General features: G+C 39.6%; 2 protein-coding genes across 2 annotated transcripts; both read right to left on the bottom strand.

Annotated features, from left to right (window-relative positions):
* Positions 1-5,457: 5,457 nt before the first annotated feature.
* On the bottom strand, positions 5,458-6,228 carry LOC104443946 (dirigent protein 5). The gene has a single exon (XM_010057504.3). It carries the CDS (start codon positions 6,195-6,197, stop codon positions 5,640-5,642), a length of 558 nt encoding a protein of 185 aa, XP_010055806.1. The 5' UTR covers positions 6,198-6,228; the 3' UTR covers positions 5,458-5,639.
* A 17,345-nt stretch (positions 6,229-23,573) lies between these two features.
* LOC104443947 (dirigent protein 5) lies at positions 23,574-24,194 on the bottom strand. The gene has a single exon (XM_010057505.3). It carries the CDS (start codon positions 24,162-24,164, stop codon positions 23,604-23,606), a length of 561 nt encoding a protein of 186 aa, XP_010055807.2. The 5' UTR covers positions 24,165-24,194; the 3' UTR covers positions 23,574-23,603.
* Positions 24,195-24,976: the final 782 nt, after the last annotated feature.

Here is a 24,976-nt window from a genome sequence, read left to right on the forward strand (position 1 = left end):
ACCAAGCCACGGCTCCACTATTCGACAAGGACGAAGTTCTCGAAGCATCGATTGATGGTTTGAACGAGCGCGTCCAAATAATCGAAGAGGTAAGCCCGTGTAGGGATGAGGTCGAAGCCATGAAGGCGGAGATCCAAGAGCTCAAGACCGAGCTCGCCCTATGCAAACTTAGCATCACGAATGGTGCGGTGCCTGCTCAAATGGTGACCAAGATTGAGGTCCCGAAGCCAAAGGAGTTCAAAGGCAACCGGTCCGCCCAAGAGGTGGACAACTTCGTGTGGAGCATGGAGCAGTACTTCGGCGCCGTCAACATAAACGATGAGTCGATCAAGGTACGAACCGCTTCCATGTTCCTGTCTGATACGGCGATCCTATGGTGGCGAAATAGGTGTGACGAGAGTAGATGCGGCGCTGATCCCGTGAACACGTGGGACGACTTCGTGAGGGAATTCCGCGACTACTTCTTCCCCGAGTTCGCTCAACAAGAAGCCCGAAGCATGCTCCATCGCCTCGAGCAAAGAGGTACGATCCGAGAGTACGTGAAGGAGTTCACGGAGCTCAAACTCCAGATTCGCAACCTAAGCGAAGAGGAGGCTTTCGGAGCGTTCATGGATGGACTCAAGCCATGGGCACAACTTGAGCTGAAGCGGCGGGATGTGAGTAGTCTTGCGCGTGCGCTGAGCATGGCCGAGTCACTCGTCGACCTCACCAGAGTTGAACCGAGGAACAACCGAGCAAGAGACTGGAGGTCAGATCGACCCGAAGACGACACGAGAGGCACTCCCCGAGGCGCGCACGATCAAAACGTTCGAGCCAAACCATGGGGAGAAGGGACTTCTAAGCCGTTAGGTCGACCACCGATCGACTACGCGAGTAAGTTCGATCAACCTCCACCCTCTCCTTGCTTTATTTGCAAAGGTCCGCATTGGACTCAAAAGTGCCCACAAAGGGGCCGTATCAACGCCCTCCTTGCCATCGAAGAAGAAAATGAGGAGCCCAAAGAAGACAAGCGGCAGATCCAGATTGGGGCTGTGAGGAAGATCAACTCGTTCCAAGCCCGATCACCAACCAAAGAAGAAGGAATCACTCCAAACACCGACATGTTCTTCGTGGAGGTTGAAGTAGGTGGCCGAACGCTTTACGCTTTGGTCGACACCGGCGCCTCCAACATGTTCATGTCGACCGAGGTCGCAAAGGTCTTGGGACTACGTGTGGAGCCATCCGGGAAGTTGTACAAGCCCATCAACTCGGGTGACTTCCATGGCGTTGGAGCAACACCCAACGTGGATGTCAAGATTGGCGGATGGAAGGGACGAATGTCGTTCGAGGTAATCCCTCTTGATGATTATGATCTCATACTCGGCATGCAATTCTTCGAGAGTGTGGGAGCCATGATCGACATGAGGACGAAGTGTATGATGATCCTCGACAAAAAGTGCCCGTCGATGATCCCCATGATCAAAGGGGTGGTCGACACCAAAACCATCGCGTCGATCCGACGCCTCGACAAGAGCTTGAAGGCCATCATGCGCATCAACAAACTGTCCGAGGTAAAGCCGCCGGTCAAGTTGGATCCGACTCCAACACACGCCATGCCTATCCAGGCACTCTTCCCCGAGGTTGAGTGTGCACCGCGTGCTCCGTCCAAGCCGAAGACCGAGCCGCGCGCGTCCGACTTCATCATCGAAGGATGTGGTCCTTCGTTCATGACCGTCTGAGCGAAGAGAAACAAGCACAAGAAAGATCGTGCAAAAGCCCGCAAGGCTACTCGCCGAGCTGAGAGCGACGAGGACGTCGCTCGATTGAGTGGGGGAGAATGTCACGGGCCTAGAAATGGACGACCCGAGAGGTTCCCCAAGGTCGACCCCAACTCGCCCGTGGACTTCTTGCTATCACTCGGATTCCCACCAAGCCTTCTCCCCGAATTGCAAGGGCGGGCGAATATGTCATTAAGCTAAGATTACGGGAGTTTGTTCCCTTTCATTTATGTCGGTAGTTGGTAGACGACATTATGTCGGTAGTTGAGGCGGTGCGATCTCGTCCGCCGATAGGATTCTAGATCAATGGTTGTAATCCGAGGCCCTCAACTATAAAAGGGGTGTCCTCATTCATTTGAAAATATCCACTACTTCCGCAATACAAAGCAAGTCTTCTTTCCAGAGCTCTTCTCTCTAGATACTTTCTCTCTCTACGATCCGGGTAAGGCGAGCGAGTGAGCGTTCGACGGTGCAAGGCTTGGCTTAGGCGCTTTGGCGATCCATTCCGATCCAAGAGTGCCCGAGTCGCCGCGCGGTCACGATCCCAATCGATCGGCCCGTGACACATGCATGTCGCACGAGCATCCAAAAGCATCTATTCTGGGTTTATGCATGAGGACATGAACTTGACAGTCAATAATGTCTGAGGACATGAACTTGACAGTCAATAATGTCTTTATGCACGCGTTGGAGAATTCCGACAGAGAGTAATTGTAGATGACTGGGAAATATTCCAAGCATGCACGTCATACGACCATTCAAAAGCATCTATTCTAGATTTATGCGAGAGGACATGCACTTGACAGTCAATAATGTCTTTATGCACGCGTTGGAGAATTCCGACAGAGAGTAATTGTAGATGACTGGGAAATATTCCAAGCATGCACGTCACACGACCATTCAAAAGCATCTATTCTAGGTTTATGCGAGAGGACATGCACTTGACAGTCAATAATGTCTTTATGCACGCGTTGGATAATTCCGACAGAGAGTAATTGCAGATGACTGGGAAATATTCCAAGCATGCACGTCGTACGAGCATCCAAAAGCATCTATTCTGGGTTTATGCATGATGCCATGAACTTGACAATCAATAATGTCTTTATGCACGCGTTGGAGAATTCCGACAGAGAGTAATTGCAGATGACTGGGAAATATTCCAAGCATGCACGTCGTACGAGCATCCAAAAGCATCTATTCTGGGTTTATGCATGATGCCATGAACTTGACAATCAATAATGTCTTTATGCACGCGTTGGAGAATTCCGACAGAGAGTAATTGCAGATGACTGGGAAATATTCCAAGCATGCACGTCGTACGAGCATCCAAAAGCATCTATTCTGGGTTTATGCATGATGCCATGAACTTGACAATCAATAATGTCTTTATGCACGCGTTGGAGAATTCCAACACGCACCCCATTTGGTTTTTTCTCCGGTCAACCGGTTTCTGGTGAAACAATGGTGGAGATAGGTAAGCTACTAATTATCCAAACCCGGTCCTTGATCAATCAAAAATCGGATTATAATAAACCATCTAGTGATGTCAGTGTAATATATATCAACCATTCTACTTCACTTTGAAACATGTTTCGTATAAACTCATAATGTTGATAACATATGTGAAGGATAAGAACTAGTCATTAAGACATACAATTCATTATCGTGGCTTTTTTCACAAGTAAAGATTCTGTTAACGAGGATCTTTAAGACATTTAATGAAAATGGGATCGTGATTCTCAAACCTTTATTAATTTTTTCGCAATACTCATAATAAGTTTACTGGAAACTAAAATTTGTTCCTTTATTAAGTATGGCTCAATTAATATCTGAGGATTTTTGCGACAAGAACTTTTATGAAGTCAAAGGTGAAGGCACGCGTTGTTTGAATGTGACTTAGTAGAGAGGGACTATCCTTGATTTACTTTCTATTCAGTACTATGGGGACCACGTTCTTTGGTGCTTACTGGTCACCCTGTCTACTATTTGTTGGCGAGCCTTTTCCAATTGAGGTAGACTTATATCAGGAGAATGTACGGAATTAGACTTCGCATGAGAGAGTTTGAAGAGACACCCCTCCATTTGGGACCATAACCATAGCAACGTGAGCTACCAAAACATGCGATAACGTAGAAAGTGACTTTGAAAAGAAGATTAGCGTCACCGGATTTGATTACTATGATTACCGAAGATAATTTAAATGGCGTTAAAAAAAATTAAAAGGCGAAAAAAGTGGAGAAGTGAGTCAACAAGTTTAGGAAAAATACGATGGCCAAATAAAGAGGAAAAAAAATGGAAAGAACTCAATTCAATGTGGGAAAATTTACCTTGATCATAATCTTAATAGAGGATCATTCTTGGATCTGAAATTGACCTGCTTAAGGTGGATATCTTCGTTGCAAATGAAAAGGAAAGAGGCGATATGTCGTGGAAATTTCAACACCAACACCAACCGCACATCTTTCGAAAAGTCCGGTGGGATCATTATCATAAGAAAGTGACACTCGAGAGACTTATATGGATATATGTTTTCAGTCCACCCTCAAATTAATTCCCAAAATTGAAGTTGCCAAGCTCGGTTTCGTTGTAGTCTGACTGCGAGAGCACGAGGAAACTCTCTCATGATTGAGTTGGGTCAACGGTGACCTAGAACTACGGGCATGTCTTTGTCCTTTGGTTGGTGGAAGACCAAGACGCAATGCATAATCACAAGGACATGTTAGCATAGACCTGCCCAGATTTTGATATATCAATCCAAAGATATTAAGCAATTAAGACGCATTTAATTTACAAAAATTTAGAAAACATTTTTCTAAAGATAATAGCCTATAGCACTTAAAAATTAATGAACTGGAAAATGTTTTTATTTTTTTATGAAAATATTTAAATACAAATTGCTGTCGACAATTAAAATATTTTTCATTAACTAATTATTTGAAGCAGTATCAGTGATTATTTTTTGAAAAAATATATTGTAAATTATTCATTTTTTTGCTAAATAAATGCAACTTTTACACAAAAGTACGAAATCAGGCTTCACACGATAGAGCTTTGAAGAGAAACTTCTCTATTTGGGACTACAACCATAGCAATGTGAGCTACCAAAACGAGCAACGACGTAGAAAGTGACATCCAAAACCAAAAGATAATTAGTTTCACCCGATTTGGTTACTAAATTACTATGATGGACGAAGATAATCTAAATGGAAGGCTAAAAAAGTGAAGAAGTGAGTCAAAGTTTAAGAAAACTACAATGGCCATTCAAGAGGAAAATGGAGAAAACTCAATTCAAAGTGGAAAATTTAGCTTGGTTCATAAGCGAAGGAGAGTATCGTTCTTGAGTCTAATATTTACCTATCTAACTTGGATAACTTTGTCGCAAAGAGAATAAAAAGGCAATCTATTGGAGGAAATTCAATCCAAACACCAACCGCATCTCTTTCGAAAGGTTGGTGGGATCTATGTTAGAAAAAAAATGACACTACAGAGAGTCAAATGGATATATGTTCTCAGTCCACTCTCAAAATAGCTTCCATGATTGGTTTTCTCAAAGTGCGAGTTGAGTCATGAACGCAATGAAAAATGCTTTTATCGGTTTCTCTTCTTGCAAAACACACAGAAGAATGAGAGATCTGGGAAGAAAGTTACTAAATTTAGGCAATATGCTGCTTCTTTACACTGGGTGTTTCAACCAGATCACTTCACAAAATATAGAGATTGCGCACGGAGATTTTATTTAATTTTTAAACATGAAAGAGGGATCTTCCATACAATAAGTTCTTACATGTTAATTCGAACAACATCGATAGCGATTTCATTCCTAATAGACAATGATAAACAAGAGTCCTCCCAAGAATTCAACCCTCGAGGTACAAAGCGTGTCTAATAACACTCATACAGTTTGATGTCCATTTTGAGGCGAAAATACTTGGCTCCTTGAAAAGTATCGGTCTCGAAGGTTGTGATGCCTCTCGCCATGAAGAAATCTCCGGTTCCACCCACGATGGAAAGATCTCTAGTTTGAGCCGCCATTATATCTGCACCCATTATGTTCAAAGTTCCCTTATGTTCTGTCGAATTGAACACCAAAGTGTAGGCGAACCATGCGTTGTAGGCACTCTTCATGTCGTAGAAATAGAAGCCTTGAGCTCTAGCGACCGCTGGGGAGAGATAATTTTTATCTTTCGTCATCGGGTCGTCGAATACGAACAACTTCCCAAAGTTGAAGTTGCCAAGCCCCGTCTCGTTAGCGACCGCTGCAGACGTTGAGTTGGCCACGTCGTTGCCACCAAAGAGTATGTCATGGAAGTAGAGGACAAACCTCTTGCATGGTTGGTCCCTGTTGAGGGTTTTCTTGGTAGCCGATGAGAACTGGCTTGTGAAGAGGAGGAGGAGGAGGAGGACAAGGAAGCATGATTTGTGTGCGACCAAGTTTCTCATGGTTAACTATGCGTAGTTGCTAGCAATTGGCTAATGCTTGTGAATAATAGACGGGGTTGCACTTCTCCTTATATAGGAATTCTTTGGACCCACATTTCATTGTAGGGACATACTTTTTTCTTTTCTTTTTTTGTTTACTTCGTTATACTTTTTTCTTGAAATAATTTGTCAATTTCAGATATTATATAACCATTATCTGTCTCCTAATGGATCTATTCTGACTGCCAAAGGACATGGTAGCTCTCTCTTGATTGGTGGGATATGGTATATTTGCTATAGGAAGAGGCATTCCGGGGAATCTGGGTCAATGTTGCTTAGCACTAGAAGCTTGTCTTTATCCCTTTTCGGTGTTAGGCTAAGAGGCAATGCATGTTTTCATGGACATATTGGCATGACCCTGCCAAGATTTTGGTATATCAACAGAAAGATACCAATCAATTAGGCTGAGGCGAAGATGAGTGAAGGCCAGGCTTTGTTGTGATCCTTCTTAAATGTTATGGGGAGGAACAATTTAAAGGTAATGCCAAAAGAGAATCAGTGATCCTCAATCAATACGGATTCTCCCAAATCCTTACATCGAGTAACTTTGAAAATTTCTTTAAGATTCAATTAATTCTAGGGAATTCTATCTTGTGAGGAAGTTGCCTCTAGCCTATTGAAGCCGGCTAAGAGCCAAGTGAAGTATAGGAGGTACCTCACTTTTACGCAATCAAAGACGTAGGGTCGGGAATTTGATTACACTAATAATCTAATTAGTGCCATTTTAGACCCTAAACTTGATTATTTGTCAACTAAAATGTCCATGTAATCTTTTTACCAAATTATGAATTCTAAAATTTTCATTCACTAAGTGTCCATGCAATGTGTTTGGTTTTTATTATGATCCTAAAAATGTAACCTAACCATTCAGCTTAAAAAAGCAAATTGCACTGCAAAAGCAATATAAAAGAATCACAACCAATTCATCGAAATAGTAATAAAAGAACGATTAAAAGATAGAGTGCACTAAAGTAATCTAATACGAGTAAGTAAAAAAATTGTTATTAAACCCTAGGATAGCAGTTCTCATGAGCTAAGTTCAAATTGAATCAAATTTCTCATCACTCTATTAAAACTAAGCTCCATCGAAGGTTATCACTAAAATGTCTAAACAATATTTACTAATTAAAATGAATATACTAGAATCTAACAACCTAATTTTGCCATACTTCTAAGGTATATTTCTATACTTTTTTTTTTTATAAAAAAAAAAAATGAAGACTTGGGCCGAGCCCTTCGGTCCATTATGAATATGAATCACTTATGCCTCATTTGTCTCAGCTTAGAACACGATGGGCTCCCTCAAAGTAAAACTAAAAGAAGCTCAAAACCAATGAAGACCTAATTTGTCGAAACTAAATTCCGTTTGTTTTGCGAAAATGAAAGATTTGCAAATTATTTTCTAAAAAAATGATAGCTTAGATCACTTGAAATAATTTGTTCCTAAAATATATTTTCGTTATAAAAAATAGTATGATAAAAAGATTTTTTGTTCATTTATTTTCATAAACAATACCAACGATTACTTTTTAGAAAAATATTTTTGAACCTTTTACTCTTGTCACTATCGGAACTAGAAGCATAAAGGGCATATTGCCCTTTATCTTTCTTCAATTTCTCTTTCTCTACCACCATCCTTGAAATTAGGTCATTAATTGACAAAGTCTCATCTTGGGAACTGTAATTGATCTCGATAATACCAAAATTAAGAGGAAAAGTATTTAAAACTTGATGCACAATGTAAGCGATAGGAATAATAATATTAAGAGCCTGAAGTTTTATTTGCAAATCTAACATCATGAACTAATATATTTCAACCTTCGTGAATTCATCACTTTTGAGTGTCCACCACATTGTCATGCATTAATTCATGAACTAATATACAATCACCTCATATGAGAGTATGACCATCCATTAGAACATGAGACATCCCATCATTATACAAGATCAATATTTCTTAAACCCAATTAAGTGTTCTACTTTGATGGTCACAACTCTATTGAATCCTTGAAATTCTCTTATATCGGGGATATAAATTTTATTACTCACATATACCATATTCATGTGATTTTAACTCTAGTGATGATAGAAATTACCCACTAAAATAACATATCATGCTAGTTACATTACTTCCCAATATCTATGTGATGGCATACCTGTAAATCAACACATGTATATCCAAAATCACAGAAAAATACAAGAAAATACATGAAAATAAACTAAGAATACACATATTTAGGGTTACGTTTATATTTTCACATCCATAAAATCATCAAAATTGTCAAATAAACACACCACAAGGTAAGCATCACCATATGAGCATGTAATTGCTGACCACGAGCCAATTGGAGGCTCCACAAGCTTGCATGCGTCACCTGAGTGCATGGTGTGTGAAGCACACACACGAACGGCCTTAAAGCCTTGTCATCCAGTGTGACCGATCATCGGTTTGACCATATGGTCCGACTAGTTGACCGTTTCGATCAATGGTAACTTGGTTCGAGTGGGTCAATGGGTTGAGTCACCGGATCGGGTTGAGTATCGCGGGTGGTTAGGCTACTGATGTCACAATGATGTTAGCCCTAGCGCGTGTAGTGCACGCACAAGTTGTGTTGGCGCGTGAGCACATGTGAAGGCGTGTGGAGGGTCGTGGGGTGTGTGTTCGGCGCCCCAACAGTGTATTTCCCTAAATGGGGGCTTGTACAGCCTCCCCTGGCGGCGAACCACTCATGGTTTTACTTGTCTCGTCGAGTTCTTTATGTTTATATAATAAAAGTCGATTTTTGCTACACAAAAAATCATGAAAAATGGCAAGAACTATATGTCCATGTTCTAATCTATGGAGGCTCTGATTTTAAATGTTAAACGCTAAAATGCACAATTCCATGGTCTCCATAACTAGACTAAGAACACATATAATCGAGTAGAAATATTAACATACCTGTTTTAGAATCCATTGTTTTTTATGCGAAAGCGGAAAAATGATGATTCAAGCGCAAGTTCTTCTTTATTGCCCTCTATATTACTGACTTAATGAGACGGCCCCCTCACCCTTTAACGCTAGGAGAATGCTCCTTTGTGGGGACTATTGTGATAATTAGGATTATAAAAGAGATTTGAATACTATTTATAGAATTTTCAACTAGGCCCTCTCATTACGAGTTAGGCTCAGTTTGGCCCACATTAGCCAACACCATATTAGACTAATTAAGAAACCTTCCATCTCGCTTTAGACCAAATCTGTAAAACGGTAAATTATAATATCAATTAATATAACCCACATTAAGAAACTCTTACAATTCTTTGTCTGGATTCAGTTGTCTTGGTTGCTTTTTTTTTTTTCTGTTTTTGCTAGATCAGTTGTCTTGGTTGTCGTTTTTGTAGGAGTTGGAGTAATCTTGATACAAGACCATCATTTTAATAGTCATTCTTTGTCTTTTCTGTATAGATTTTTTGTGTGGATTTAGCTGTCTTGATTGTTGTTCACACAAGAGTTGGGAGTAATCTCGATGCAGGACTATCATTTTTGTAGTCAATCTTTGTTTGTTATGTACAGATTCCTTGTGTGGATTCAGCTGCACGTAATACGGCACTAGTGAAGAGGCCAATCAATGAGGACAATGGCTGCAAGAATAAGGTAGACAACATCTGGAGAGGCCAAGACTAAAGAGTTCAGTAATGGCCTTGAGTGCCCAATGAAGTGAAGCGAAAGAGAAGGGATAGGGTTACATTTGGTACTTAGGATAAAAGTTGAGATAAGATAAAATTATCGTATCCCATATTTAGTTTCTACTCAAGATAAGAGATGGTTAGATTTAAGGAGATATAATCTGAATAAAAATATCCCATAGATGAGGTGGAATAAAGATGGATATGACTTCTTATATTCATTACATAAAATTTATTTTTCTAAAATAACAAATTTCTTAAAAAAAATGAAATAATAATTAAATATAAAATAATATTTGCATTTACTATAAAAAGAAAATTCAAAATAAAATAAAAGAACAATTTTCGTTTATATTTATTTATTCATATTATTTAATAAATTTTTATTATGGAATGATGGAAAGGAATAAAAAAGGAAAATCAATTAAAAAGTAGGTAATATAAAAATAAAGTAGAAGAACCTCGATTTTAAATAAACCAATTCTAAGTTGAAACAAATTGTTCTAATATACTTTGTCTCCTTCTTCTTCATATTTTTGGTGTATGTTGAGGCTCCACGGCTCCTTCATAGTTCTTTGTTCAAATCAAAACTCCAACAAAATGATGAGAAAGGTGAAGCTCCTCCTTTGTAGCTCTCTGATTAATGTCAAAGTCCACAAATGTAGCTAATTTTCCATAACTTTGTGGTTCGTGTTAAAGTTTTATGAAAATGACGAGAGAATTAAAGCACTATAAATTTTAGAATCACGAAGGTAAATGATCATGTTTTCTCTCTTTTTTACTAGATTTGATGTTCTTTGGCTCATTTGCTATAGTATGTGTACATTTCTTATCATTGTCAAACCCGTGGCTTTGGAATGCTGCAATGAGCTCTTTTTCTATTTAAGATGTTGGTCATACAATAATTATAAATTAATTGATGGAGGTTATCTCCATTTGTGCATTTGCGATTTCTTTAGCAATAAATTTTCAGAAATTCTTATTATCTCGTTTGTGTACTTTTAGGTTTATTTACTTCGATATGCTGTTCACATCGAACAATAGATATGATATGATTTGAAAATATCTAATTTTATTATTGTGATTTACCAAACAAAGGATATGAAACAGTAAAATCCTAGAATTTTATATTAGAAATCTAGATGATCAAATGCAACTTCAAGATTTTCATTTGTTGCGACTTTTCTCAAGGTGAACTATCAAAAGGAATAACGGATTACTAAGCCAAAGACTTAGCACCATTTGTCCTAAGTCCTTACCAATTGCAACTTTGGGTTTTATTTAATCAATGTAACATGTAATTCAATCCAATTGGAATCCGCCACTAATCTATTAGGATGCATTTGGTCATCCTAATTTGGATTGAGAAAAGATAGGATAAAAAGGATTTGAAATCCTTCAAATATCCTTGCATTATAAATATATTCCGTTGTATATTTGGTGCAATACAAGATAGAATTTGAGATCTTTGAAAATTTGCAACTTAAAATAGGATTAAACTTTTTTGAAAATCCTTCTCGCTAGAAAATCTTCGAAATGTTCGACGGGCTCCTCCTGTACGTGAGACTCGTACCCTCCTGACCATTGTCGTTAGCAAGCAACAGTCTCGAACTTGGCTTGTGAACGGTGGGAGGTACTTCCTCTGGTTCTTGTTATCGGACCCCATCGCCGAAGAATGCGATGGTGCCATCTCTTAGGAGTTGAGGGAGGCGATAGTGGAGAAGAGGTGCCTCGTGGGGTGGGCTCGCCGGAGGAGGTTTTGCACCACAGTGCCGTGCACAACTGGCTTGAGAGCGTAGCCGCCAGGAAGACGAAGGTCACTAGGAAGCCGATGGTGTGGTGGCCGTTTTTTGCTTATGAATAGTTGGCTCGTGAGTCGCTTGAAAGGTCGTGGCAAGACGATCGTCTTTAAACTCATTTTCAACCTCACTCGTTGGAACTCAATTTCCGGCCGACAGTGATGATCGGCGTGGTTGGAGGCGATGGCGATCGTGCAGTGGTCGGAAGTGATGATGATCGGCTAGTTTGATGATGGTCCTTGCATGGTGCCGGCGAAGCAACATCCCATGCGTCACTCCATCACTCCGTTGGAGTAAATGCAGGGATTTTACGATGTGATGGAGTGACGACCAGCGAGGGGATTTCACGGCAACGACCGGCAAGGAGGGGAGCGTTGGCCTTCTCAAGCGCCGGGAAACCTGCAAAGAAGGGATCCAACTCGGTAGAGAGCTGGCCCACGGGGGTTCAAGGGCTGATCGTTACTGCAGGGACTGGTGAGAAGCTCCGAAGTCGCTGAAATCACTGGAAGACCTGCGAGGGGAAAACTCTAGCGCTGCTAAAGTGCAGGAGGTCGTCTGGTTTTTGAGCTGCGGGAGGCTCGGCCGGGATTCACTGGTGCAGAGACTGCGGTCTGCTGAACAAACACCGGAGGACCTGTAAGAACACCGGGAGCACGAGAAGCCCGCTGGGAATCGCTGCAAGAAGCCGCTGGGGTCAAGCAGAGCAGTTTGGGCGTCGGGGAGGTGACGGGCGCACTGTGGGGACTGAAGCAGGGGCTCGGTGGCCGGAGCTCGATGTCAATAAGGCGTGACAGCAGTAAGCGGCAACCGCTCCTGTGGGAGAGAGAAATTCGTCTCCTTTCTGTTGTCTGCGTGCAAGCCTCCAAAAACTCCTCTGCTGTCGATTTCCCCTGCTGTGTTCTGGACTTGTCTTTTGCTTCTGTTTTAGATCTTGGAGATACCTTGATGGAGTAAATGGTGGAAAGTGATTTTGCAGAGCTAATCCTCCTTCTCACGTTTCTTCTTTAATTAATAATCTTTTGTCGTTTCTTCTTTAATTAATAATCCAACATCCCCTAGAACCGGACCGCATTGGCCAATCCGATCCGGTCTGGGCCGGTTCCCGGTTTGGGCGGTCCTCTGTGCTTACCCCTAGAATGTGCCCATGGAATGGTCAATTTCATGCCCTCATGTTGACCCGATTTTTGCTCAGTGAAGATATTCATTATTTTTGACATATATGGTTAGCCCTTGTTCAAATCATATGTACTATGAATACGTATTTTTCCTTGCGAATATTAAGATGTGCTTAAACCAGAATCGTTAGTCGTAGATACTAAGTGTAGTTCTATTATATGGGTCATCATGGGGATGCTAGAATGGATTTCCCATCGATTAGTCACTTAATACTTCAACGTCAGTGAGTTAGTTGGATTGCTGGCGGGCTTCCATAATTCCGCTTGTTTTGGCGGCCATGGCATGTCGATGTGCAAAGTTGTTTGTGCAAAGTTGTTGATTTAGAGTTCTGGAATTTATGAGCTTTTAGATTTATGCTTCTGAAGAGCACTTGTAAGGATTGGACAAGAGTACGTAGCAAAAGTGGGGACAAATTTCTATACATAAGGTTTTGATGTATATTAGCCGAGATCAAATTATTTGTCAAATTGAGAATAAATTAGCTATCTAGTGGAGGATTGAAGTGAAATTAAATTATATGCACGTTTGAGGTTTAAATTTCATGGAGAAATTTCAAGCCGTGACAACCTCCCTCGCTTAAGTCCCTTAGCTCCAGTTCAATGTAAGTATATAGGCTTACTTAACTAATGTTTTTATTTACGGGTCATGATCAATCTCTAATTTTTTAATTAATGGATACCTAATGGGTTGCTAAAATTTGGGTGTTGACATCTTATTGCTTTCTTGATATAGCCCTAATGCCATTTCATTTGGGCTTAGAAATGGCTACTCCTGATTCCCATTAATTTTTATCATCTCAGCCTCGTGAGAAGCCTTCGACCAAAAATCGAAAAGAACCTTGTGAGAAGCCCAAGACGGAAGGGCCCTGGACCTAGAGAGGAAATAGTACACGCTCACACTAGAAACAAAACAATTTTAGACACTTAATATATTATACACGTCTTTGAAATGATACGCTCACCATAAATATGTGGATCTCACGATAGGTTACCCGAACATGAGATCCACCAAAAATGATGGCTTTGTTGGGGACCCCACCCTAGAATTTTCACTGAATGGTAGGTTGAATTTGTTGTGATCATAGTAATCATCTCATACATTGTTCTTATTAGAAGATATTTCATTTCCGACTCAGTGAGGTCTCCAACATGGCTTGATTACTGCATGGTTTCAAATAAAAATAATGTACGAGATCACAAAAGGAAAGTCATATGCACGCATAACAAGGTGCTGAATAGCTCGCAAAAGAAGATGACATATAGGGAGAAAGAAGCCAAAAAAAATGCTCCTCCTTAGATAGTAGTTAAGGGTCATTAACAGCTTTAGGATTATTTTGGACAATTGTCCCACAATTTTACTAGCTTTTAGTAGTGTTAACTGTTAAGTAGTGCTTCTATTGACCAAAATCAATATGAGGAGAGAGAGAGAGAGAGAGAGAGAGAGAGAGAGAGAGAGAGAGAGAGAGAGAGAGAGAGTAATTGCAGATGACTGCGAAATATCCCAAGCACGCACGTCGCACGAGCATCCAAAAGCATCTATTCTGGGTTTATGCATGAGGACATAAACTCGACGGTCAATAATGTCTATGCACGTGTTGGAGAATTCCAACACGCACCCCATTTGGTTTTTTCTCCGGTCAACTGGTTTCTGGTGAAACAGTGGCGGAGTTAGGTTGCCAAGTCAGCCTGTTGCGGAGTTGAAATTGAAGCCTGAGCGGGTTTGTCAATAAGCAGTAGGTAAGCTTACAAGGGTGCGTTTGATAACGTTTCAGTACAAAAATTGTTCAAGAAAATAGAAATAAAAAAAAAAAACTATTTCTATTTTAGGGAATAATTTTTAAACAGAAGAACGTGTTTGGTAAATTTGTTCATAAAGTAGAAAAAGAACATAAACATGTTTGGTAAATTTGTATAATTTTTTTGTTTCGTTTAATTTTTTAATTTTTTAATTTTTTTATTTTATTTTCCTTTTTTATATTTATATTTATATTTTATTTTTCTTCCTTTTGGCCGGTCGCGCGGCCTTGGCCATGGCCGACGACCTCGCTTTGGTTGGGCGAGCTCGAGCTCGCCCAGTCACCAACGAGGCTCAGCCTCGCCAGGAGTCGGCAACGCTCGGCCTTGCTTGGGGTGGGCGATGCTCCGGAGAGAAAAATTGTTTCTCGGAAGTATTTCAGATTCCAGAAACAAGTTTTTCTTGTTTCTTGTTTCTGTTCCAAATTTGTTCCTCGGGAACAAAAAATAGATTTGGAATAAAAATGCAAACAAACGCGTTTCTATTCTTTTATTGTTCCTCGGAACAAAAAAAAAAAAACAGAAATTGTGTTCATGACCAAAAAAAAAGAACACAAACAAACAAGGCCTAATTATCCAATGCCGGTCCTTGATCAATCAAAAATCAGATTACAATAAGCCATCTAGTGATGTCGGTGTAATATATATCAGTCTTTCTACTTCACTTTGAAACATGTTTCGTATAAAGTCATAATGTTGATAACATATGTGATAGATAAGAACCAATCATTAAGGCATACAATTCATTATCGTGACTTTTTTCATAAGTAAAGATTATGTTAACGAGGATCTTTAAGACACTTAATCAAAATAGGATCGTGATTCTCATACCTCTATTAATTCTTTCGCAATACTTATACTTCGTTTATTGGAAACTAAAATTTGTTCCTTTCTTAAGCATGGCTCAATTAATAGTTTGAGGATTTTTGCGACAAGAACTTTTATGAAGGCAAAGGTCAAGCCCCGCGTTGTTTGAATGTGACTTAGTAGGGAGGGACCGTCCTGGATATACTTTCTATTCAGTACTATGGGAACCACGTTCTTTGGTGCTTACTGGCCGCCCTGTCTACTATTTCTTGGCGAGCCTTTTCCAATTGAGGTAGACTTATATCACGAGAATGTACGAAATTAGACTTCGCACGAGAGAGTTTGAAGAGACACCCCTCCATTTGGGACCATAACCTTAGCAACGTGAGCTACCAAAACATGCGACAACGTAGAAAGTGACTTTGAAAAGAAGATTAGCGCCACCGGATGTGATTACTATGATTACTGAAGATAATTTAAATGGCGTTAAAAAAAATTAAAACGTCAAAAAAGTGGAGGAAAGAGGCGATGTATCGTGGAAATTTCAACACCAACTCCAACCGCACATCTTTCGAAAAGTCCGGTGGGATCATTATCAGAAGAAAGTGACACTCGAGAGACTTATATGGATATATGTTTTCATTCCACCCTCAAATTAGAGGTGATAAATGGGTGAATCGGGTCGAGTAAGGGTCAGGTCGAAAATGGGTCGACCCATATTTGACCCATTTAACCCGTTTTGACCCATATTGTTATAATGTAAATCTAGTGACCCATACCCGACCCTACCCATATTGCTAAAACCTATTAATATTCTGGAAACCCACTTCTATTATATGCTAATTGGATTAAAACTTCAAATTAAATTCAAAATAGTAAATAAAATAAAATAGAAAGTTAAAAAAACCTATAAATTGAAATATTTATAAAGAATTAGACTATGCACACACTTCTTTTATTTAAAGTGAACATACCATTAAATAACTAAAAACTGTAAAATGAAAAAAATTTAACTAAACCTAAAAAGCTCACTTTTATGATTTTTTTTTTATAAAAAAGTATTGTTAAAACATTTTTATGAAATACAAATTTTTAACAATTTTTATGCAATAAAAATTTAATAATTTTTTTGTAATTCTTTTTAAAAAATTTTAAAAAAAAATCGAATTTTTATTTTTTAAATATAATAAATATATTTTTTTTAATAATTATTTTTTCTTTTTTTCTTTTTCTTCACTGGCGCGACTAGCCACAGGCAAGATCGAGCTCGCCAAAGATCGGGTGGGGCTCGATCTCACCGAATCGGTGAGGCCAAGGCGTCGCCCGCCGCCGCCGAGCTCGAGTCTTGCTAGTCGCCGGCATCGGGTGAGGCTCAATCTTGCCGATCCGGCGAGGCCAAGCCCCCGCTCGACGCCGGCGAGCTTGAGCCTCGCTAGATTCGGCGAGTCTCGGCCTCGCCGACGACAATGAGTCTCGAGCCTCGTTGGATCTCGGTGAGGCTCAAGCTCGCCAAAGATCGGGCGAGGCTCAAGCTTGCAAGATCGGCCTCGCCGGCTCACTAGTTGTCGGCGCCCTGCCGGCGAGGCTCGGTGCCGGCGAGCTCGAGCCTCGCTTGGCCTATCGCCGGCCGGCGACCGGCCATCACCCTGCCGGCGATCGACTAAGGGATGAAGAAAAAGGAAGAAAAAAGAAAAGAAAAAAAATTGAAATATAAAAAATAATTATAATTTCGATTTTTTATGAAAAAACATTTTATAAAATTAAAGAAGGCCATGGCCCATGGGTTGAAAGTGAGTCTAAATGGGTTATTACTAATAACCCATTTAGACCTATTTATTTTTATGCTTTATTTTCTCAAACCCATTTTTGACCTGTATTTAACTTTCACTTGACTCATATATGATCCATTTAACTAAAAATGGGTCATAATATGAGTTTATGACCCATATTGCCACCTCTACCTCAAATTAATTTCCATGTATTCAATACGTGTTTTAACTATGACTACACCTTTGACTGAAAAAAAAAAATATGACCGCACCTTAAACCATCGGCATTTATTTTCATCAATGTGCTTTCGTGTCTATTTATTTTTATTTCTTGTCCACTTTCACAAAACTATAGCATTTTGAGTGAGGTTATTGTGGCGTGCTGAGAGTTGTCGATGGCTTGAAAGAATTGAATTTTCAAACAATGCTCGTCCTTGAAAAGTTTATTTGATGTGCCCATATTCATCAAGTTGGAGATAAATTGGATGCTGCCAAAAATTGGAACTTGCCCTATCGGGATCAGCATTTACTAAGTAGGGGTGAGCGATTTTCGGATGGGTAGGTTCTAGAGAATCTATCCTGTCAGAATCAGTTTTCAATTTTTTAAATTTGGAACCTACACTAGAGCTAGTCAGCAGGGTCGGTCTAGTCCAGTTCTAGGGTTTATCCTAGACTGATGATCACCCCTAGTTTAAACTAGATTACTCTTCACACACCACAGAGATTGCGTGTGGAGATTTTATTTCGTCTTAAAATGTATCATCCTTACAATGGTTTTTTAGAATCGGAAACAAAGTTTGTAAATGTTAATTTGGAGCATTGTTTGCATAATGATTTGATTCCTAATGGACAATGATGAATAGAAGTCGCAAGAATTTAATTTTGAGGAACAAAGCTTTTCTAATATCATTCGTACAGTTTGATGTCCATTTCGAGGCGAAAGTATTTGTCTCCTTGAAGAGTATCTGTCACAAAAAATCGCGATTCCTCTTGCCATGAAGAAATCTCCAGTTCTGTCCACAATGGAAGGATCCCCAGTTTGAGCTGCCTTTATATCTACACCCATTATGTTCAAAGCGCCCTTGTGATCCGTTAAATGGAACACTAAAATGTAGGCGAACCAAGCGTTGTAGTCACTCTTTATGTCCTAGAAATAGAAGCGTTGAGATTGAGTGCGCCAAAGAGAAGGCAATTATCCCTCGTTGTCAAGTCATGGAACCTGATCAGCTTCCCAAAATTGAAGTTGCCAAGCTCGGTTTCAGTGTAGTCTGACTGCGAAAGCACAAGGAAACTCTCTCATGATTGAGTTGGGTCAACGGTGACCTAGAACTACGTGTTAGAGAAATCTTTCTGGAATATTTTGAAGCTGACAAAACGTTTTTATCAGTCTAGTCTGAAGCCTTGCAGACTCTTCTATTAAATTCTAAAGACCTCCGGACTACCAGACTCAAGACTCAAAGTCTATTCTCATTGACAGTTTCTAATCCGTTGAAGAAAGGCTATCCAGAGCTACTTCATTAAGGAGTTTGGCCTTATTGACTGGAGAAGATCTCTTGGCTGGATAAGACATAACGGATTCCTTTATTCAAATCAAGATTGATTAAAGATCCGATGATTGACGAAGTATTCCTGGAAGGTTCTACTTATGGAAACCAAGATCCTGATTGTATGGGCGAGCATGATTGATGGGCTATCGATATGTTCCTTTAATAGCTCGAATAATCTTCTTAATTGATTCTGTCTAACGGGAGGATTGGAAGAATCCCTTTGGTAAGTGCCAACGGGTATGATGGCACAAATGAGTATAAAAGGAAGACGTTCCAGTTGTTCGAGGTGAGCACGATAGAAGAATTCCAAAGTCTGAAGCTCTTTGATTCTTAGTCAATTCATTTACTGAGCGAAATCTTGTACACAAAAGAGAGTCTATACTTTGAGAGACCTTGAGGAAGTGTGATAGAATATCTACACTTTGTGGAATCAAGGGAAAGCAAGTCTTTGCTGTAATATCTCTTTTGTTCATAGTGAAATTCAGCCGCAGGGTCATCGGTGCGAAGAGTGGACGTAGGCTTGGAATAAGCCGAACCACTATAAACCTCGTGTTCAATTTTCTCTTCCTTACTCTTCGCTTTACTTTGATCATAGTTCGATTTGTTAACTAAAGGAGAACTTCATTTCTGTTGTTAGTCCAATATTGCTTTCATATCTCAAGAAATTATTTTTACACATATTCACCCCCCTCTAGGTGCTTATACTAGCTCTATCAATTGGTATCAGAGCTTGTGTACTCACTTTGTTTGAAGTGTTTTACTTCAGAGTTAAAGATCCATGACTAGTATGCTAGCTCTAGGGCTGGTGGAAGGGCAGAGCAATACCAGACCACCTTACTTTGATGGAAATGATTACAACATCTGGAAAAACAAGATGAAAGCGTTTCTACGATCAAAAGATCCTCTAGAATGGGACGTTGTAGAAAAAGGAATCACTCCTAAAGCTGCATCTGTCATAGAGAGAGGAAAAGAAACTGTTGAGTCAAGTGAAATGACTCAGGAAGAGATAATCAAGAGACAAGCTCTTGATGCAAAAGCAATTTATTCTTTATATTGTGCTTTATCACCTATTGAATATAACAGAATATCTTCTTGTGATACAGCAAAAGAAGTCTGGGATAGATTACATATCACCTATGAAGGAACTGATCGAGTGAAAGAGACCAGAATCAACATTCTCCTCGGTCAATATGAAGCCTTTAAAATGAAATCAGGAGAATCTATAACTGACATGTTTAGTCGTTTTACAGAAATTGTGAATGGTATTCAAAATCAAGGTCAACCAATTTCTGATCCCATGAAGGTAAACAAGTTACTACGTGGACTCTCCAAGGATTGGAATCACATAAAGACGTCAATAAGAGAGACACAAAGAATCATGCCACTATCTGTCGATGAGTTGGTTGGAACTCTTCAGTCTTATGAAGTAGAACGAATCAATGAAGACGAAGATCCTAAAGGTAAGAAATCCATTGCATTAAAATCCATTGCATTAAAATCCATTGATGATTCTGATGTCACAGATTCTGAAGACGATATGGATGATGAGGAGCTTGCTCTCATGATAAGAAGATTCAGAAAGCTGAATAGAAAATGAAGAAGATTCAATCCAAAGAAATAGAGCTTTCAAAAGCAACAGATCAAGTCTGTTGATGATGATGAATCAAACAAAGATGTAGTTTGCTTTGAATGTAAGAAAATGGGACACATCGACCCAACTGTCATCTTCGAAAAGAAGAAAGGAAAAGCTGAAAAGTATCGAAAGGCTCTTAAAGCGAAACCCTGAGTGATACAAAGTGTGAAGAAAGTGATGATGATTATGCCAATATATGTCTGATGGCACAATCGGATTCAGATTCAAACTCCGAGACAGACTCAGATTCAGACAGTGAATTTGAGGTCACTATCAAGAAAAAGGTAAAATGGTATCTGGATAGTGGATGCTCAAGACATATGACAGGAGACTCAAATTGCTTCATAAAGCTTGTACAAGTAAATGATAGAAAAGTCTCATTTGGAGGAAACAGCAAAGGAAGAATTGTGGGATTTGGAACTGTAAAGATTGGAAACCTTACAATAAGTAATGTTTCCCTAGTGGAAGGACTCAACTACAATATGCTTAGTATCAGTCAGCTGTGTGACACTGGTTTCAAAATAAATTTTCAAGAGGGAATATGTTCAGGAACCAGTAAAGACTCTACTCAGTCATTCATGGGCCGAAGACATGGAAATATCTACCTCTTGGATGTGAAACCAAATGAATCGCAATGTCTAATCTCAATTTAAGATGAAGCAAGCTTATGGCACAGAAAGCTTGGGCACATCAATATGAAGCAGATAGCCAAAATCTCAACAAAGAAGCTTGTTCGTGGTTTACCCAAATTATCATACCAAAAGACTAATCTATGTACACCATGCGTATTGGGAAAGCAGGTAAGAAATTCCTTTAAACCAATAAATCAAGTTTCCATTAATCGTGTACTTTGTGCCTTCGCATATGGACCTTTTTGGACCTATCGAACTCGTAGTATTGGAGGTAAGAAATATTGCCTAGTAATTGTGGATGATTACTCACGATTTACTTGGGTATATTTCCTGGCAAGTAAGTCTGAAACTTTCTCTTACTTTGAAAAGTTTCACCCGATTTGGTTACTTTTAGAGTTAGCAAAATGGGTCACAAAACCCATATTATGACCCATTTTTAGTTAAATGGGTCATATATGGGTCAAGTGAAAGTTAAATATGAGTCGGAAATGGGTCAAATGAAAGTTAAATATGGGTCAGAAATGAGTCTGAGAAAGTAAAACACAAAAAGAAATGGGTCTAAATGGGTTATTAGGAAACCCACTTTAAATTTTAAACTCATGGCCTTTTTTAACTTTATAAAAATATTTTTTTATTATAAAAATTGAAATTATAATTATTTTTTATATTTCAATTTTTTTTCTTTCTTTTTTTCTTCATTCCTTAGTCGACGGCTGGTAGGGCGACGGCCAGCCGCTAGTCGACGACCGGCTAGGCAAGGCTCGAGCTCACCAAAGAAGTCACCGATGATTGGCGAGGCTCGAGCCTTGTCGATTTGGCAACTCGAGCCTCGCCGGATCCGACGAGACCGAGGCCTTGCCGATCGGCGAGATCAAGCCTCGCCCAACGCCGGCGAGCTCAAGTCTTGCTAGATCCGGCGAGGCTTGAGCTCGCCGGCGTCGTGGGGCCTCGGCCTCACCGGATCGGCGAGATCGAGCCTCGCTTGATGCCGGCGAGCTCGAGTCTCTCCAAATCTGACGAGGCTCGGCCTCACCAGTCATCGGCGAGGCCCAGCCTTGCCGGATCTAGCGAGACTCGAGCTTGCCGGCATTGGGCGAGGCCAAGCCTCGCTGAATCTGGTGAGACTTGAGCTCCTCGGCATCGAGTGAGGCCTCGGCCTTGGCGGATCAGTGAGATCAAGCCTCGCCCGATGCTTTGAGAGCTCGATCTCGCTTGTAGCCGGTCGTCGGCCGTTGTCGTGGTCGGCGGCCGGTCAAAGAAGAAGAAAAAAGAAAAGAGAAAAAGAAAAATAATTATTAAAAATTAAAAATTCGATTTTTTAAAATATTTTAAAAAGAATTATAAAATTCTCCATTAAATTTTTATTGCATAAAAATTGTTAAAAAAATTGTATTGCATACAAATGTTTTACCAATACTTTTTTTTTATAGCAAAATCATAAAAATGAGCTTTTTTAGGTTTAGTTAAAAAAATTACATGTTACGCTTTTTAGTTATTTAATGGTATGTTCACTTCAAATAAGAGAATCATGTGCATAGTCTAATTTTTTATTATAAATATTTCAATTTATAGGTTTTTTTAAATTTTTAATTTTATTTTATTTACTATTTTTAATTTAATTTGAAGTTTTAATCTAATTAGCATATAGTAGAAGTGGGTTTTCCTAGAATATTAATATGTTTTAGTAATACAGGTCGGGTCGGGTATTGGTCGAGTACAGGTCGGGTCGGGTATGGGTTACTAGATTTATACTACAAGAATATGGGTCAAAACGGGTTAAATTGGTCAAAATATGGGTCGACTCATTTTCGACCTGACCCACCCATTTGCCATCCCTAGTTACTATGATGGACAAAGATGATCTAAATGGAAGGCGAAAAAAGTGAAGAAGTGAGTCAAAGTTTAAGAAAACTACAATGGCCATTCAAGAGAAAAATGGAGAAAATTCAAAGCGGAAAATTTAGCCTGGTTCATAAGCGTAGGAGAGTATCGTTCTTGAGTGTAATATTTACCTATCTAACTTGGATAACTTTGTCGCAAAGAGAAGAAAAAGGCAATCTATTGGAGGAAATTCAATCCAAACACCAACCGCATCTCTTTCGAAAAGGTTGGGGGGATCTATGTTAGAAAAAAAAATGACACTACAGAGAGTCACATGGATATATGTTCTCAGTCCACTCTCAAAATAGCTTCCATGATTGGTTTTCTCAAAGTGCGAGTCGCAGTCATGAACGCAATGAAAAATGCTTTAATCGGTTTCTCTTCTTGCAAAACACACAGAAGAATGAGAGATCTGGGAAGAAAGTTACTAAAATTAGGCAATATGCTTCTCCTTTTCACTAGGTGTTTCAACCAGATCACTTCACAAAATACAGAGAATGCGCACGGAGATTATATTTAATTTTTAAACAAGAAAGACGGATCTTCCATACAATAAGTTCTTATATGTATTCGAACAAAATCAGATAGCGATTTCATTCCTAATAGACAACGATAAACAAAAGTCCTCGCAAGAATTCAACCCTGGAGGTACAAAGCATGTCTAATAACACTCATACAGTTTGATGTCCATTTTGACGCGAAAATACTTGGCTCCTTGAAAAGTATCGGTCATGAAGGTTGCGATTCCTCTCGCCATGAAGAAATCTCCGGTTCCGCCCACGATGGAAAGATCCCTAGTTTGAGCCGCCATTATATCTGCACCCATTATGTTCAAAGTTCCCTTAAGTTTTGTCGAATTGAACACCAAAGTGTAGGCGAACCATGCGTTGTAGTCACTCTTCATGTCGTAGAAATAGAAGCCTTGAGCTCTAGCGACCGCTGGGGAGAGATAATTTTTATCTTTCGTCATCGGGTCGTCGAATACGAACAACTTCCCAAACTTGAAGTTGCCAAGCCCCGTCTCGTTAGCGACCGCTGCAGACGTTGCGTTGGCCACGTCGTTGCCACCAAAGAGTATGTCATGGAAGTAGAGGACAAACCTCTTGCATGGTTGGTCCCTGTTGAGGGTTTTCTTGGTAGCCGATGAGAACTGGCTTGTGAAGAGGAGGAGGAGGAGGAGGAGGACAAGGAAGCATGATTTGTGTGCGACCAAGTTTCTCATGGTTAACTATGCGTAGTTGCCAGCAATTGGCTAATGCTTGTGAATAATAGACGGGGTTGCACTTCTCCTTATATAGGAATTCTTTGGACCCACATTTCATTGTAGGGACATACTTTTTTCTTTTATTTTTTTTGTTTACTACGTTATACTTTTTTCTTGAAATTGTTAACACCTAAATTTTGGTGATTCAGTCATTTATTTATTGCATAAAAAATTATGGGTTAATTTTATCCCTGAAAAAATAATTAATTGCATAACATATAATTTTAGATGCATTTATTTATTATTATTGCATTTACATTGGACCAGTAACGAATGGGTTCGAATTGGTGGTTTTGAGTTTTAAATTAATAGGCCGGATTAAGCTCACGAAGCGAGCAAATTGGCCCAAGCCTTTTTTTTTATATAATTATTTTGTGAGAAATAAATATTTGATATGATATTACGGTGGATTTTTGAAATTTGAGAAAATCGTATTGCAATCTTATCTTTAGTAATAGGTGATAAAATTAGTGGAGAATATTCAAGAGATGAGGAAAATAAAAGGATTTTTGTGATCGGGAGGTTATAGGCGATCTTTGTGTATATTAAAAAAGAGATGTAATATTCCATGAAGATCACATTTTCTTTGCCTATAAAAGGAGCCATGTCTGGACCTGAGCAGGTCCTTAAACTGCTCCGTCTGGTCGGAAACAGCCCACGGACGTAAAATGTGGGCAATGTTAATCGCAGGGGGACCCTAACCTGTGCAAGGATCTCCCGGCTCAGATTCCCGCGATGCCTTTCTCCTAGCATACTAGGCTGGGTACAGA

This window comes from Eucalyptus grandis, chromosome 5 (assembly GCF_016545825.1).
Source record: "Eucalyptus grandis isolate ANBG69807.140 chromosome 5, ASM1654582v1, whole genome shotgun sequence".
Lineage (NCBI taxonomy): Eukaryota > Viridiplantae > Streptophyta > Magnoliopsida > Myrtales > Myrtaceae > Eucalyptus > Eucalyptus grandis.